Genomic DNA, 18,461 nt, shown 5'->3' with positions numbered 1-18,461 from the left:
ATTTATAAAAAGGGTAAAGAGTAAAGGTCGAAGATGCCTTGAGGAACACCTTGACGAACACCAGAAGTAACGTGAACTTGTTTTGAGGTAGTCAACCTCAGCATTACTCTCTGGGTCCTACCTTTTAAACAAGAACTAATCCAAAGCAAAAGAGACGGAGGGAAACCTAATCGGTCAAGTTTTAAGAGTAATAGATCATGGTGCACAGATTCAAACGCCTTACTGAAGTCAGTTAAAATGACATCAGTTTGCATTTTAGAAAGGACAGCATCATTTACCAAGGAAATAATTTCTAGCAGATTGGTCGTAGTTGTTTGAGTCTTTACGAATCCATGTTGCACAGGGGAGAGAACTGATTTGCAGAAATGCTGCAAATTCAAAGTGATTATTTTTTCAAATAATTTAGGAATAGCGGACAAGTAATAGGATAGCAGAGAAGAGGCGCGATGCGACCAGGAATAGAGGATTGATTATCCCAAGCAATAGGTAATAACCTATATGGTCTGATAGCTTCGCTTAATATAACAGTTAAGCAGGCTCCCGACCAGGTATGCCTTTTCGTCTGTCGAAGTTCCATTCGACGACAGCGATCTAGTATCACAACTAGTAGAAAGATTTGTTCAAGTCTCTGTGAATGATAGATATTAATCTAGGAGGACACGAAACATTGTAAGAAAAGGTCCCTGTTAAAAATATTGTTATGCAAAGAATAGTTATAGCTCATAGAGAGGGTCAGCGTCCTTTAGACAGGATCGAAGATTGTGATTCAAAGGAACTGGCCTTCCCTTCTTTGCTGCCAATAAAAGAAAGTGTTCAGAAAGTATTAAAACCCTAGTTAGGTCAATCATAAAAATTGAAAATGATTAATATAAGGAACACTACCTCCATTTGTTTGCGTAAGCACAACTCCCCACAAGGCATTACGGCAGCATAAGCCCTTAACGAGGAGCATTTAGGAAATTTAAAACTTCTCGATGATAGCTATAGAGGTTTAAAATGTATTTCCACTTTACCTGCTCATTGAGAAGCAGAAAAGAAAAAGGTCATGGCGATGAATAGGCAGATTGGTCTTCCGACCTTTTTTATAACTTTTTTGGCCGCAAAAACAAGTTGGGCAGAACTGTTAGTTTGACTTTCTAAGAATGTAAATAGGATAGAAATTTCCAAAGAATTAGCAGCAAATTTATATTTTGGTAATAATGCACGTCTAATAAGAGCAGACCCTGTTACTTGCGCTCGGTATTTTGTTTTCGCTATAGGCAGCTTTTAAAACGTATTAAAAAGGTAGGCGGTGTTTTTGGCAGTCAGGGCGTCATAAATTATTATTGGGTTGAGTTTCAGCAAAAAAACTCCCCCAGTTTGACTTAATTGTAAAGTCATTTACTGATTTGTTTATCAAAACTGAAACAAAGATCCGAATGTGGCTTCATTTTTGGAGTATCAAACTTACGATCACGAGCACTCATGAAGGTGAGAAGTTAGGGCACAACAAATATTTAGATTTGATATTCCGTATACTCCGATGCCTTAAACCGAAATTTTATTCCCATAAGAAGAAGATGCTGAAAATATAGATGTGGATCGTAGAAATTTTGAAAAAAAAATCTAGGCGTTTTAGAATATCCTTCGTGATTGTGAAACTAAAGATTACCTTAGCAATTTAAAAAAAACTTTTTGACCCACGATCAATTTAACTTTAGTTATAAATGCTATATAAATGAACTTAGGTCGAGTATTAAGAATTATTCACAGCAGTTTAGCTTAAAGCTTAAAATATTTTCCACTTATATTGCAGCGAGTCAATATATATATATTCAGTATTATTTGCTTGCTGCAGTTACGTCGTTAATTATTTTAACAATTTCCAGACAGGAAGACAAGCGAGATTAACAGGGCAATTTAACTATAAAGCAAAGTTACAGCATAAAAAGATACAGCCTACGTTTATTTCGGCTACGGAGATATCTGCCCAGGAAAACGCCTTTGACCGAAAGCATTTGGGGTTTTTATTAATACCTCATTATCAGTGCACATTGGGTTTAGGAAGTTAAGGCAACAGTTGCAAAACTTACCCGATGGCTCAGAAACAATATTGAAAATAAGACTATTACACCATTATGTTCAGCCCCCCGACGTTTATGCCTAGCTGATTTTGCTGCTTTTTTCAGTTTAAGAAGTCGGTATAGTGGTACTCGCTAAAATATGGATGATTAATGATGAAGCAAATATTTGAGAGAACTTGTTATGATGTATGTTTCATGGAGGGATGCAAATGTAGAACTAGTAACGAGAATCTGCGAATCGTTTTGTGGCCAAAATCAGGAGTTCATCGAGAGCAATCGCAGGAAATATAATAGCATGCTCTTAAAAATGCAGGACAGCATTATTTTTAATATTAAGACATTTTAATTTTTGTTTAAGCAAATTTGATAGATGTAAGGGAATTAATTGTCTATTAGGTTTAAAAACTGTCACCTCCAATAGTGACTCGCACAATGATTGGCCATTTTCTAATCTCTCCAGTGAGGAAATTAGCGCTAGGACACTCGAGATAGTGTATAATCACCACGGTGCTATCTTCTTAAGTTTTCATGATAGGGTAAATTAGGTTTCAATATACCCTTCCATATGATTAAAATATGTTTAAGTTAAACTAAAGAAAAATAGTATGAGTATAAATAAGTAAATATATACTGTATTTTTATACTCCCGATTCACTTTGGGCAGTTTAGTCTTTTTATACCCTAAAACCATTAAAAATGGTTAAAAATGGTATATGGTGTATGATAAAGTGTATATATTCTTGATCAGCATCAATAGCTGCTATTAAAGAAAACGTATGGTATTATTTATATTAGGAGCCCACGTGTCAGCGGCAGCTAGCGTTAAGCGCAATAATTTCTGTACAGGTATGTACAGACACATATTTATTGAATTCTCTCATTGTAATGCAGCAATTGCGATTGTATTGTTTTGTGTGCTGCTATTTTAATCCGTTGGCTGTTGAGTAGAGGCGGTTGCAAGTAGTGCGGCCTATTACGAGTTCGAGTCCTACGGTGTTGGTAGAAGAGGGATCAAGGGATCTCCTATTCGGGTACTCCCGACTAGAGCCTCTAAGCCTTTTAGCTTTTTCTTTTCAAACGCTGATCTATGATAATGGAGTCTGTTTTCTAAATTGAGCATCTCACTTATATGTTCCCCTTAGAATTAGAAAAGGTCCAGTATCTTCCCGAAGAGCTCCTGCTGCTTCGGTGTCAAGATAATGTATGTGCTGCACTTGTTGCCGCACTCTGCATTGTTTTTGTTGTTTGTTTTTTAATTATTTTACGAAGCATTGCAGTTGTGTCAGTTTTGGGAAAATTTTATGTGTCTTTAGTTCACTTTTTCATTGATGCCTAGACCAGTTGAAGGACTTTTTTTGATTTTTGTACATTTTGGTTGGGTTTTTTACACAGCTGGGCGCAAATTAGTGTTTCACCATGCATTAGTGACTGACTTCTGATCCGCGTTACCGAATAATTAAAGAAATGACCGGTTGCGGACCGAGGCGTTTATTACACCAGACAGACTTGCTCCGGTCGATATCAAAATCGAATCTAAAAATAAAGACGATTAATTCTAAGAGCTAGAGTCGGCAGAGCCGATTTCTGTGTATTTCTGAAGTATAAAATTACGGACAGCTCCAACAAGGTTGCTGACCGATGTCACCATATTAGGCCAAGTAATCGACGTGGAAATGGTCGGGCTCGCCTCGTCGAACCGCGGAATTATTGTTAACATACATACCGCATCACAAGGATCATTTAAACACCGGCTATTTTGTGTAGTGGTTTAATCCGGCCAGTTTTGACCTATGTGCTGCCGGCAACAGATAGACGGACCTCTCTAAATTTTTTTTCCGATTTCTGCTTTTCTTTTTGCTGCATGCAGTACATATGTGTGGATCTGCCATGTCCAAAAGTAGGTTATTGTATAGAAAACTTTTTTATGTTAATGAGGATATCTTACCTGCACTTATAAGTTTTTCTATGCCCCCAACACATAAGCAAAATCTTATCAACTCCGGATCTTATCAACTAGGTCCACTTAGTACCCGCGTAGTACGAGTTTGTTTCCGATTTTCGATAACTTGTCTTATTTCTAATCAATCGACAAAAATCAATATGGAAATCCCGCTGTTGTGTTTTTGAGAATATACTAATATTCTATCGTGCAATAAGATCAACTTCTGAAAATGTCGTCAAGAAAAATAAGAAACACAGATTATACACAGGTTGTATATACATATATTTGCAGACCATGTGTTTGCAGCAGCTAGCGCAAATTGCAAGAATTTCTGTATGCATAAACACAAATACACACATGCATGCACACAAATAGAATTGCAATTGCGATTGTATCGTATGCTGTGCTCTGTGTATGTGCTCCTAATTTGATCTTTTTTTCATTGAATCTTAATTATTCGTATATTTGAGAATAATGAGGCGGTGGCAAGGTTGAATGGAGTTCGAGTCCGGTAAGGGGAAATAACTTTTTTTTTAAAATATTGGATAAAATGGTCAAGCAAACGAGCGCGTAGCGCAAATTGCATTTGCTGTTTGTAGAAGATGCTTCACGGTCTTCCCTAGTTGATCACTTCCGACTAGAGCACTCTTACTTGTTGATATTAAGATAACTTGGTCTTACCCGGGAGTAATTAGATCCACTATGATCCTTATATAGATGCAAAATTTTTTCAACATTGGACCACTATATGATATCAGTAGAAATAATTGGAGAGAGAATAAAACAACGATGTATGACAAATCTGCGAGTGAAAATATGTTTTATCTTCGGCACCCCGAATAAAATTGTTTACTTCTTATGTGATGTGTATTTATGTTCTCAATTAATTTAATTACAGATAAAATTCCAGCTCGTTTGGTTTTATATTTTCTTTCCTGGTCTGGTTTTCTGGTGTCATTCATGATGCGAAATGATATGAATTTTGCTTTGGTTGCCATGATATCAAATGGTAATGAAACACTGACTGATAATCAAAATGTATCTACTACATTGTATATGGTAATAGCTTCATAAATTGTTATACATTCGAAACATTGAACTTTATCTTACGTTTTAGGGCAGTGGCTCTGAAGACCATTCATCAATAGTGAAATCTGTGATAATAAGTTCATTCTATTGGTGTTACGTGCTATCTCAAGTAGTTGGCGGAGTTTCTACTCAAGCATTTGGAACCAAGTGTGTATTCGGGTGGTCACAGATGGCAACTGCTTTATGCAGCCTACTTATGCCATTAGCTGCAGAATTTCATTATGCTGTCGTAATTTTTTTACGATCAATTCAGGGATTTGCTTCTGGCTTAACTTGGCCTGCAATGTACGCGATGGTGGGCTATTGGATACCCGAGACGGAACGTTCACGGTTTATGTCAAGCTTTCAAGGATTTAGTATAGGAATTGGCTTAACGTATCCACTGTGTGGGTTTATTATTACAAATTTTGGTTGGCCACTGGTTTTTTATACAACTGGCTTATTAGGAATTGGATGGTGCGTTTTATGGTACATTTTAGCTTATAACACACCACAGGAACATCCCAGAATAACCAAAGAGGAACTTAATTACATTGAGCTTAATATTGGTGAAGATGTACGAAACGCATACACAGTGAAAGTGCCTTGGGGGCAAATATTTAGATCCTTGCCAGTTTGGGCAATTGCAGTTACAACATTCGGCAGAATATTTATACATTACGTTTTTATTGTTAATGGACCGACTTTTATGAACCATATTCTTAAGTTTGAGTTTGGAACAAATGGAATTCTGTCGGGAATGCCATTTCTTTGCTCTTATATTTCGTCGGTATTTTTTTGTTATATTGCAGATAAACTGTTATTTCATAAAATTTTGGGTCTTACAACAGTGCGAAAATTATTTACTGCCTTATCGCAAGTTGTTCCAGGATTACTTATTTTATGTATAGGTTATATAGATAACATACCGTTTCTCTTGACAACTTGGTTCATAGCAGTTATTTTTATTACCGCATCCTACGCGGGAGCAATGGCCAATATCATCGACATCGCGCCAAACTATGGACACTCAGGAGCAGTATTAGCCTTCTGCCAAACGATTCATATGTCGGCGTCTTTCCTATCACCATTGACCGTTGGATTCTTAGTAACACAAGAGGTAAAGTATAAGCTGCCTTATTAGAATTCAATATATGTCATGTAAATTTTTCTTAACTTTTTTAATAGTCAGCAGACTCTTCATTAAGATTGTTGATTGCCCATCTTTGTTCATTCAGTTTTATGTTATAAACTGTTTACAAAAGATAACATTCCAGTTGTGTGAACTTTTTATTCAGAATTGGGGATTATGTACATTTTAAACTTAACCTAGTTTATTTTATTTGTAGTTAGCTTGCATTGACATTTTTCGACTTAGCGGGGTGATAAAAGAAGAAGCCTTGTTATTATGAAATCGCTGCTTTCGTGAATCTGCAGTCTAGTAAGTAGCCATAGCCGGTCACTGTAATGTTGCTTGGGTATCTCCTGGTTGTATTTATATAGCAGGCCGTTGAAATTATTATGCGAAGTACATTGCGAATGAGACGGTTCACTGTGCCTGGGGCTCCCTTTGCGAGCTTAGAAAATACAAAATCTTAGCTCAGATGATTCCTCCAATCCCAAGTAGTGGCAGGACATTCACAGAGAATGTGCATAGTTGTTTCACCTTCCACTAAGCAGAACTTACTATGTGTGTCAGGCGATGGGTGCATTTTGTGGAGATAATATTTAACTCATAGAGTAGTCAACCAGAAATCTTGAGCATCAAAAGGAAACCATAAAAGTGTGTTGTTATAGGAAAAACAGATTTTTAATTATTTTGACCAACTTCATGTAAAAGTTTTAAAATGCTCCTTACATATTTTCATGATTTTATCAACATTTAACTACTTTTACCACATCATATTGCTGATATAAGAATAGTTGGTATAACCTCAAAGGTTTTTGTGAAAAACTCTTTTGGTTTTATGAAACCTACCATGTACGAACTCAACCATGCTCCCTTAAATGTGAATATCATCGTATCTGTGAATATCTGAGTTCAATGTTTTCCTCACATAACTGCATAATCTTAATTGATATGACTTAAAGTGCATTTTAACTTCTTTCATCGAAAGATTACCGTTTTGACTTGTTACGTATTGCTTTTCTTGTTCTCGGTGGCTCTGCCGCTTTTTTTTAAATCAAAAATATTAGCCATTAAAAATAATCGCAAAAATACAAAATTGATCCGTCCTCCAATTTCCAGAGAAAAAATTTGCACGTCGCACGAACTGTAAAGGTACCATTGGTCGCCTACTTACTAGTGCTTAGTAATGGATCCGGCTTCTGCTAGTTGCAAGTTGGCCCTAAATGAGGTAAACTTCAAATTGCTTGGCCATCATATGACGAGGTTTGCGTCAGTTGGTAACAATTGTCGAGTTAGACGTCATTCTTTGAAGTGAGTTGATAGCTGTTTGCATCTCTGAGCATATGCAAATACTTCCTGTGATTTCTTTGAGTTCAAAAATCCACTCTCATTGAGTTTTTGTATTGCAGACATCTCCGCTTGAAATGAAATGCCGTCGTCGGAGTCTGAAGGAGATTTTAGTCTGTAGCTGGGGGATAAGGGTTAATAAATATGTTAGAGTGACTATTATTTTGGGTGGTTTATTGTTGCGAGTCTCTCATGAAAAGCACTGAGAGATTAGCATTTATTTACCAATAAGGTATATACAAAGGGAATGGACGATGGCATCCACGGCATCGCTTCGTGTCGTTCGTAACTTGCATTTTGCATAGGTTAGTTACAGAGGATTTTATCTCTGTCACCTGTCACCATATTCAGACCCCGCTAAGTAGGTTCGACTAGATGATTGTATAGCCATTGAACAATGTGAGGTGTCATGCCCCACATCAATGCAATGATTTTCCTACGCCTGTAGAAAGCGACTGTCGATATCCTAATTCATCTTATGTCCTAATTGTCATATGGTGACTCATTAAAGGAGAGAGCTAACCCAATAAGCATTTGAGGAGTAAGGGGTGCCCTATGTTTTCTAGCAAAGGGACTAATAAGGCTTGCGCTGGATTTCCTGCCAGTCCAACGCGTAGACTTGCATTAAAAGGAGTGTTAGATTAGAACTTTTCATTTTAATACACTATTGAATTGTAAAGAGTTAAGACGACGGTCAAGTCTCAAATCTTAATTACAAAGGTTCCACTGAGTGTGTTGAACGTTGGCATCGAAACCGACTGAATTGGCTTAGCTTTACGCTCATAGAAAAAACCTATTCAAGCGTTATTTGACCTTTTCCAAAAAATGGCTTTTAATCCATCATCTTAATTCCAGAAACCTTGCCTTCTTAATCCTAAGGTTCCTTTACGAGGACAACATCAGCTCCAACCTTGCTTATCCGGCACACAAACTTGCAAACGTATGTAACAGGCAGAAAAGAGCTTATATATAATTTTTGTTAAGACGCTGAGCCGATCTAACCATGTCCTCTTGTTTGAACGCTTCGAGCACCCTTGGTGTAAGGGGTTCTGTCTAGTATAGAAAAATTAAACATTTCCCCTCCCCTTTCTCACCGGAATTTAAAAACAAAAAATTAATTTTAAAAGCTAGACCCGAGCGCTCTTATATTTAAAGATATTTGGCCACGTATATGGTAAATTCATTGTTTGATATAATTTATTTTTTAATATTTTACAACTCAACTTAACTAAAGTTTTACTGTAAAAAAAATACAAAATTAGAATAGTGGCTTTGCCCTGCCAGCGTTAGACAATTATAGATGGAGAGTGTTTGCGAAAATTCGCACTGTCCAAAAGCCCTAGGCTGGGTTGCATGTGCTGTGCAGGACTTTTATTACTACTGTAACGAGAAGAGAGGAACAAATATTTTCACTTTCTACTTTTCCTGCTTTAGCGCTACATTCATCTGAAAAGCCCAACAAATATCATGATCAGTTTATCGATAAATCGGGTGACAGCCCCAGCCCTAATATGGCTATTGAACCATCTATTTTTCCTTCATATCGTTTTGGCTGCGGACTGGCAACCACGTGCCTTGGATAAATATGTTCTTTAAAATAATTTAATAATTAATAAAGCTGACTGTACTTAATAATCTTGACCGGTATCTATGTGTTGACTGCCGTTGCTGCCCCCCGCCTACTACAAACATTTATTTTCGCTTGACTACCCGTGACAACGCCAATTCCCTTTTGCTCAGTTTCTCTGGATAGGTATTAAGTGTGAGGTTCTACATTGTGTTTGCAGAAACCTTGCCCACAATGCCTCAAACGACGCACCATGTTCGGTGGCCAGCATGGCTCATTTGGGACCGTCAAGAGCACCAACGCTGCTAAGGGATCAGCCGGCCCCAAATTTCCCACTGCTGACGGTGGGATTGCGGCCAGCACACCTCGAATATCGGCACCATATGCAGGAGCTCTCAATTGCAAAAAACCACTGCACAACATTCGGAGTCGCCCGAAAAGAAAGTAAGGACTTAACACCCGAACCGGTGCGCCGTTTTCATGACACACGTCAACAATGGCGACGCCATGCAACGTGCATCACAATCTGAACCAGCATTCATGAGAAGACCCTGGCCTGAGTTTCAGCGTTATCTAGGTGACATAGAAGAGGAGTACTACTGGTTGGAGAAAAAAATTGCCGGAAGCTCAACGTCAGCTTACGTGGCCGGGCCCAGCTATACCATGCTATCCTGCCAGAAGGCACGATGCGCTGCTACGAAGCACTGACCGCAGCCATGCGAGAAGACTTTTCTGTTAGTACCCATACCGGGTATAATCGCATGCAGGAATCCCATCGTTAGAAGATTTTGCAATGCACTTGGATCGGCTAGGACGAGCTGTTTTCGGCGACCTGTAGCCTACCACAGCATTATAGTACAGCGCTTTATAGACAGTATTCGCGAGACGACGTATCACGTTTTAATTCACGCCAGTAACCCAGGCACCCTGCCAAAAGCGCTCATAATGTCCAATTGTCTAGAGGCAAAATGACGACGTAGGACCACTGGTACCGAACGTGACAATGGGCGCGGTTACAAATCAGCCACGCTCACCATGGAAAAAGTCAACCTAAGGCGCCGGTGACTCTTGTGGAAAACTAGAACAGGTCAATCTTCGGGGGCGAACCAAAACTGCCCCGGCGAGCATCCGCATTGCCCGTGTTTTCGGACCGTTTGAGAAAAAGTTCAAGCCGCTGCTTCAACGTCTAGCGATTTACTGAAGCACCTAGCCGTGATTACGCTGCCGTTCAAATAACCCATTCCCGAACCACCTACTCCTTCTGAGGGTTTTTAAGATGCCTATGCCACGTTGTTTGAAGAGCCGACACCCGGCGTGAGAAGGGTAGACGCCGTTTAGCCCATTGGTTGAGAAAACATCCATCCGCCCAAGCAAGCTATCGTCGGACTTCCTGCTCCTTTACCAATATTTCAGGCGCCGTTACTTAAAGGGTCGCCACCCGGAGTGGTGAAGAGTATGAAATATGAGTATGAGTATGAGAAGAGTATGAAGAGCGACCCGCAGAGCTCGAACACCGAGTGATCAGCACGCCTCCTACCAAAGCTATTGACTTGGCACCTTAGGTGTCGAGAGCCTCCATTGTTTCCTCATTTCGCAGAAACGCCTAGAACGATTCGTCGTTGATACGGGTGCAGCTGTCTCGTTGTTAAATCATGAAGATCTTTAAAAACAGCTGGCCGTCATTCCATGTGAGGTGACCTCACAGGGCCCATCCTCCGAACAGTTTGTGGCCACCGCTCGAGCCCCAGCAGGCCTTACTATAAAGCTCGAATTCTTACTGGTAGATGTAGATTTTCCCAGTTTGATAAGCATCCAATTTTTGTTGCTTTACTAGGCCATCGTGGACAATCTGCTGCACTCAATGGTTTCTGCTAGTGTCCCGCCATATGGCGACACCCATCTGCATGTGGACACGACGCAGGATCAGCTGCCCTCAGCTATGCTGGAACATGGCACTTACCCACAGCCGATTGCTGAACTAATTCTGGCTCGGCCATTCTGCGCGTGTTAAACTTGAGCGCTTAGGAGCGCAAAGAGCTAGCGTTCATAATTTGAGGCCAGCTGGAAACAGTGGAGGCGTCGCTGCCTACACTTAGGGAGAACCCTTTGGCCACACCATCATAAAGCTGTTGTAACTCTTGGCAAACACAAATTTATCCATGGAATGGATTTGCTACACCTACTGAAGAGATAGGAGCTTTTATTCGCTCTGCGCTATGATGATCCTGCACGCACCAGCCTTACCTGCCATACTATAGATACCAGCGACTCACGACCTATGAAACAGGAACCTCGTTGACTGGCGCTTTCACAGAATGCAAAGATTGAACGATTCATAATGAACATGAAGAGTAGGGGCATAACTCGCCCATCTACCAACCCCTGGGCATCGCGCAGAATTCCATTACATCCCCAATCGGATGATATGGTTGAATGTTTTAATCGGACACATCTGGACCACCTGGCAAAATTCGTCGCTGCCGACCAACGCGACTGGGACTAGCTCCTGCCACTGGCGCAGTGGACATACCGCTCTACCCCTACTATACCGAGCTTAGGCCCGGTGACTTCACTTGGTAGTAGTCTCCGATGCACGGAGACGGCCGATGCCTGAAAAAACAGTAGAATAGCCTAACAAATATCACGATCACTTTATCGACACATCAGATGGCACCCCCAGCCCTAATCTGGCAATTGGACGATCTCATTTTCCTTCTTCTCGTTTTTGTTGCGGCCCGGCTCGGATAAAAATATTTTAATAATTAGTAAAGCACACTAACTAATAATCTTGACCGGTGTCTATGCGTTGACTGCCGTTGCTGTCCCCCGCCTACTACAAACATTAAGTTCCGCTACAAGATAATTTATGTTTTTAACATACATAAGCACACGCTTTTTTGATAACTATTCGAAGAAGAGTCTTCCACGAGCGTTAAATATAGTTAAAAGGTCACGTGCTTGCGGCAGTTAGTGCAAATTGAAAGAATTTCTGTATACATGTACACACGCACATTCATATGCGTCTTTACTAAAATAAGCAGCATTGCAATTGCGATTATGTTGTTCTGTGCTGTGTGTAGATGCTGCTGTTTAATTTATTTTGCATTCAAAATTAATTGTTCGTATGGATATTTTTTTAATTTACTTACACTTAAAAGTGAGTTTCTATTGCGAAGTAGCCGCGTGAGTGCTTATGTCAATTTTGTTGTGCCCGATTGTTGAGAATGTCAACCGAACGCTAAGTCTTAAGACCCGAACGAGCAGTGACAAGCCGTAACTCGTTGAGTGCAGAACGTCGGTGTAGCTGTGTATGCATGTGCAGAGTGTATTTCGCTGTCACTCATTGTGCACAACCCGTTCTTAGTGCACAGCTCAGATCCACATATGAATTTTTTGGATGTGCGCACAAGTCGACCAATGTGTTTATCGGGAGCCAAAAATGTTTTTTTTTTTCAATTTGTGGGTGCAGCCTTACCTTTTTGGTAGACAGGCACAAAAGGGCTGCGACATCTAAAATGTATAGCTGACCAGTCAAGCATAAAGAGAAGAATTTACTGAAAAGTTAATAAGAAAAGTAAAATATTTATATTTTATTTTATATTTTTGTTGTTTGCTATTTCGCTTACAATAGAAAAACTTTTTAGTCGTATTTCTGTCAGGGTACTTAAACGTTGGCGCTAAAAGTTATTTTTCTATTATAAACCAATTGGCTTGTTATCTTGTCACAACTCAGGTCTTTTGAAAAATGACTTGCGTCAGTTTTAGTATTAGTATTGAGTCGTTATAATCTTCATTTTTAATATCAGTTTTCGCTTACTTCTGAAAGTAGTGGGTCAAGGTTTTGAAATTTAGGAATAGAATGGAAAACTTATTTAATTTCCTTTGAAGTCTTTGGCAAAGGCATTTCTTGAATTGTTTTAACTTTAAGCTTATTTGGCCGTATGCTTTGTGGACTTCTGGTGTGAACTAAGAAATCTGTATGTTTTCTTAATCTAATTGGCTTCTTTAGTTTTTCAAAAACTTTGAGTGAATTTTAATGTTCAACAAAAGATGTTGGGAAGACAATAATGGCTCATGCACCATTGGCAGGTTGCTGATGCCTTCATAAGACTAAACGGCATTCAATTACGAATAGTAATTTCCGTACTTGGTTGAACTTTTGTTTTACTGATTGATTTCTGGTCCATTTCAATCTGATGGTCATGGTTTTCTATAATTAGTATTTTCATTTTGTGTATTAATTTCGTGATTAACAATGGTCGTAAATTGTCACCCTTCCGATATTGGATATTGCTGAAATATCTAAGTAGTTTTCATAATTTTGTCGACTGTAGTAAGTAGTTCGAGTCCATTTGTGGAAATTTTTTATTTGCTCGTTTGCTTTAGTAGTAATAAAAAAAATTATTCTTGGAATTTGCGCTAGCTGCTGCTACAACGTGCGCACATAACTTTTGTGTTTCTTAGCCGATCTTATTGAAATTTTCGACAGTACATCTTATTGTAGAATAGAATATAGAATATTTGTGTATTCTCAAAAAGTCAATTGCATATAAATTGTGTCTTAAATTGATGGGCAATACAAATTGGATAATTAACTTGATTTAAAGCTTTGTGGAGGTAGCAGGGAGGTGGCGATAGGTATAAAATTAAAGATACTTGATATATATATACTATTCTAGAAGCTACATGTCAATTTTGGTGACTCTAGCTTATATATGTTACCAAAATTGCCCAAAAAACAGGATTTCGATATCGATTTTTATCGATTACTTGGGAACGGGACAAGTAAACTCGATCTGTGCGGGTACTAGGAGGACCTACAGCTTAAATTTCAAGTCTCTTGCTCTTATAAGTTCTGAGATCCTTGCGTTCATACATACGGACGGACGGACAGACGGACGGACGGACAGACAGACATGGCTAGATCGACTCGGCTGTTGATGCTGATCAAGAATATATATACTTTATGGGGCCGGAGATGCTTCCTTCTGCCTGTTACATACATTTGCACAAAAACATTATACCCTTTTTACCCATTTTTAATGGGTTCAGGGTATAAAAAAAGAAGCAGATTTTCCGAATAAAACCTTAAATGTGATTACCTCGAAGAAGAAGTGTGCATGAATTCGCGTCTTTTTATATAGAAACATACAAAAAAGTACTATCCAAGATAGTATTAGGCAGAACCATGAGTTTTAATTTATATTTTAAAACGAAGTAAATACAAAATTTATCAATAATCCAATAAAGTCTTGGTTACCATACTATTCTTATTTATATGTAGATTAGTAGAAACAAAAGATATTAATAGGGAAAGACCCATTATCAAACTAAGAAATGCTCCATATGGCCCCAAATAGTTTAAAAAATAACGCTAAGTTTAATTTGAAAGCTCATATAAGTGTTTAAGTAAAGCCGCGCCTGTTTTAAGATCAACCATCACATACACTGAAATACTTTTATATAAATACACTGAAATAAGACCCTTGGTTTATAACAATCAAATACCTTTACAAGCACAGAAGCCAAACTTCAGATACATTGCAACGTCAGGGATATTCTGGTAAACTTAAGTGAAAAGTATTAACTCTACTAAAACCCGAAATTTCATACAACTTATGGACGACAAAAAGCTACTGGCAAATAGTAGCTCTGAAACCCTCATTGTAACTATCCCCTGAGTACAGCAACAAGGCTAATACTAGAATTTTACGGAAAACACGAGGATCTACAGAGCTTTCTCGACGCAATCGAAATAGCTGATTAGACTAAAGGATCACATATAATGTTTGGCGGTATCAGTTTTCAAAACCAATCTTAAAGGGCACTTTATGGAAGCTGAAACAACACTCACATCAATGTCACAAAAGTAATATAGGCGCAAAATTGATGAACGTTCGGTAGAAAACTAAAACTTTGAACACGTATATGTCCAAAGCATTGGAAACTGCTTATATTGCTAAAAATCTTCTAGTGAGAGACCGGTATTGGAAACAATACTTTCCGGTGCAGTTGAAGCGGTCAGGTGCGGCCTGCCTAAACCAGTCGGATATTGATATATTGCCTTGAGTTAACATGTTGGATCCAGATTCGTGGATGCAAGCAAAAAAATTATCAGGAAAGAGTAAGATGGACTCAGCTGGCCAACAGATAGTTGAGCCTTTCAACAGGATCAAAGGGCAGTGAAATTAGGGAAAGCTCCGTAAAATTCGGTTTGGTAGCATCAAATGTTACCGCCAATATGTGCTAATCTGTTGACCAAAATTGTCTTTGTACTTGTTACTTTTCTAAATATATTTAAAAAAATATATGTATATATTAAAATATTGGAAAGTTTTTTAGGGTCGCCTTAGCTGTAAATCTATGAATTTCTACGTAGATTCTATATAAATTATATAGAAGAGCATATACTTAGCAAAAAAAGAGTAATCGATTTTTCATGTTCCAATTGACCCTCTATAAGAAAAGTAGGCTATTGTATGGAAAATTGTTTTTTTTATTAAGATATCTTGATCAAAATCGGCATTTAATAGTTTCACTATGCTACTCATATATACATATATACCAATATATTAATATCGGACCATTCAATCATATAGCTTCCTTAGGAACGATCGGTCAAAAATTAAGAATTTGTATGAAAAAACAATTTTTTTCAATAAATTTTGACCAACCCTACTGTTTTACTATGCTGCCTATATACATATATGCAAAAATCTACCAACATTGGGCCACTATATCATATAACTGTCATAGGAACGAGCGGTCGAAGAGTAGGTTTTCGTAAGGAATACTGGTTTATCATGATATCTTGATTAAGCTTGGCATTTATAAGATTCCGTTTGCTTTCTACATATATATGCTAAATCTTGTCTTAATTGGATCACTTTATCATATAGCTGCGATCGGCCGAAAGCAGGGTTTTGTATGGTTAAATATTCTGTTTTTCAACATATTAAAATCAAACTCAGCAGAAATAAATGCAATACCCCTTTGCAAATCTATGGTGTGCCAATTTTATCCTTTTCGTTGGGTATATAATTTGGTGTAATTCCACAAGTGAACACTCTTTTTAGTGCTAGTAATTTGAATATGCCAAATATGTCAAATCTGTGCATGGACAGGCAGCCCATCCCAATCATTTTAACACAACTACAAAATTGTTAATACATATATAAACACATTTGTAAGTGTGCGTGCTAGCTCGCCCGAAATAGGGTTCGTGCAAATTTGCCCACGTTCAGATACTCATACCAACAAGAAGCAAGTATAATGAAAAATTTGTACATCGATGGTCAAACCCTTTACTATGTGCTCACTTGAAAGCGTAGAGATTTAATCTTAGTGCTCTCATTGTATATTATCGCCGAAATAAAGTTTTCTATGTACTATACAGTAAGGCAAACTTTGTGACATTTTTAATTTTCCTGTTTTCTTCAGAATTCTTGGGCAAGCAGACGATTAATTTCACTTGCAGAAATACGACTTATGTTTTTTTTTATTTTAAGCGAAATTAGTTCCTACTGAATACAGCAAAAATAACATTATAAAAATGTAATTATTTAATTTATGTTATTAAGCTTTTAATAAATTAAAATAAGTTCGATTTTTCTTATGATGTCTGACTATGAGGTGCCGTAGGCACTAAAGACAGCGTCCACATATCCACCCAATGCATACAAATTTATGTAGATATCAGGGTTGTTTTCCAAAGCACTCTCAGCAATTGGGCATAACAAAATGAAAGTACTCATGGGGCTCTGACGCAACAGAAAATGGGATCACCACTTGTTGGTCGATTTGAAAACTTTATTAATTGAATCCTTAGATACATCGCAAAGTGTGTGTTAACTAATTAAAGCCGCTCATCTTTTTATTAAAATACTCTTGCGAATATAAAGAAATAACTGTAAAAATGTATGAAGATCAGTTTATATAAAAACTATAGTTTACTTGATCTGTTTCTGTCTTTTAGGATTCCATTGATCAGTGGCGAACAGTTTTTGAAGTATCGGGAATTATTGCTGTGTTGACTTATATGTTTTATCAGTGGTTCGGTACTGCCGAGATACAATCGTGGAATATCCTACGGCCAATCAGTAATCATCTTCAAGAAGCAGAAAAAATGTTTTCCAAGGAGAATGGAGGAAAACAGTTAAATACCAAGACAACATGAAAAATAATAATAATTTGTTACCATTATAATTAAATGTTCAGCCTTTATGTATAAAGTCTTTTTAGCATTTAGTTTCACTATAACTTGTACTTTTAATTAAGATTTGCATTATAAAAAACTGGTAATTGCTTAAAAGCGCATTTCCTGCAAAGTTTCTTAAATGGGGCTATACCCCCAATCTTTATGACGAGTGGAGTGGGTGCACTGTTATAAATATTATTTTTTAATATTCGAATCTCTATGCCATATATAAAACTGATTATCCTGACTGACTGACTGGCCTAAGCCGTAAGAGCTAGGATGCTGAAATGTTCACTGTAGTTCCTTATGTGATGAAGCTGCACGTTAAGGCGGGGTTTCGGGAAATTCCACCCGCATGTGTGGGAAAATCGTCCAATTTGCATCAAACTAATTTTCAAAGTTCTACATAAGAACTTAATGAATACGTGTCTCATCGATTTAGGAAATATTACCCACAAGCGAGAAATGGTTGTATGAAAATTTTTTGCTTAGCATCCGATCGGCTTAAAAATAATTTTTATCATTTATTTGCTACGCTCTTGGGTGGCAAATTCGGGTCAAAGGTTTTATTAGTTTAATCTTCAGCTTAAAGATTCTCCCCGCAGGATTTACATTGGCGGAAACCGTTGATTCCAACACTTGGTAGTATATTCGATGCACTTAAATAGAAATGGAGATGAAGATGGGTAGACTAAAATTTTCTACGGGCGTGTACTTACTGGAAAGGTAATATCTAAAATTTTTAGCACACAATTTTCCACGGACAAGGCAGTGCATTATCCGCTAGTCATTGTATAATCAGATTAGGTGTATCGCGACGTTTTTGGACGTTACTTGAAGCATTCACTTCATGCGATACGTTAATAGTATTGGGGCTGAATTTTGCAACCAGCTCAGCCACACTAAAAGAGAAAATTTTCCTAGTTGTATTATGCAACCGCATCGATGCAAAAAATCTTTTTTTAAATGTATGGTTTACTTCCAGGTTGATAAGCAAGGAGCATGGCTGAATGGTATAATTAGAGTGCCAAATGTCAAATGCACGTAGGTACAGCGGTAAATTGTATATATTTATATGGATTATATTAATTAGATTCGTACGCTTCAATTTCAAAATTTATAATTTGAGGTTGAAAATGTTGTAGGTG

At 37.9% G+C, this 18,461-nt stretch overlaps 1 protein-coding gene across 4 annotated transcripts in view; it reads left to right on the top strand.

The window, feature by feature from the left end:
• The window catches only part of MFS17 (Major Facilitator Superfamily Transporter 17), a 49,766-nt gene extending 32,336 nt beyond the window's left edge, over window positions 1-17,430 (top strand). For 3 of the 4 annotated variants that reach the window (XM_064679185.1, XM_064679184.1, XM_064679183.1), the window contains 3 exons: window positions 4,904-5,064; window positions 5,123-6,193; window positions 17,092-17,430. In XM_064679185.1, coding sequence (XP_064535255.1) covers window positions 4,904-5,064; window positions 5,123-6,193; window positions 17,092-17,292 — 1,433 coding nt within the window. In that variant the 3' untranslated portion in view covers window positions 17,293-17,430. Of the gene's footprint in view, window positions 1-4,903; window positions 5,065-5,122; window positions 6,194-17,091 lie in introns of those variants that run through there. The other variant, XM_064679186.1, reaches the window with a different exon arrangement.
• Window positions 17,431-18,461: the final 1,031 nt, after the last annotated feature.

The sequence above is a fragment of the Drosophila montana genome, unplaced genomic scaffold (assembly GCF_035044405.1).
Source record: "Drosophila montana isolate Dmon_TW-CO22-7 unplaced genomic scaffold, ASM3504440v1 contig_198_1, whole genome shotgun sequence".
NCBI lineage: Eukaryota > Metazoa > Arthropoda > Insecta > Diptera > Drosophilidae > Drosophila > Drosophila montana.
The sequence above is the reverse complement of the archived record's forward strand: the minus strand, read 5'-3'. Positions and strand labels throughout refer to the sequence as shown.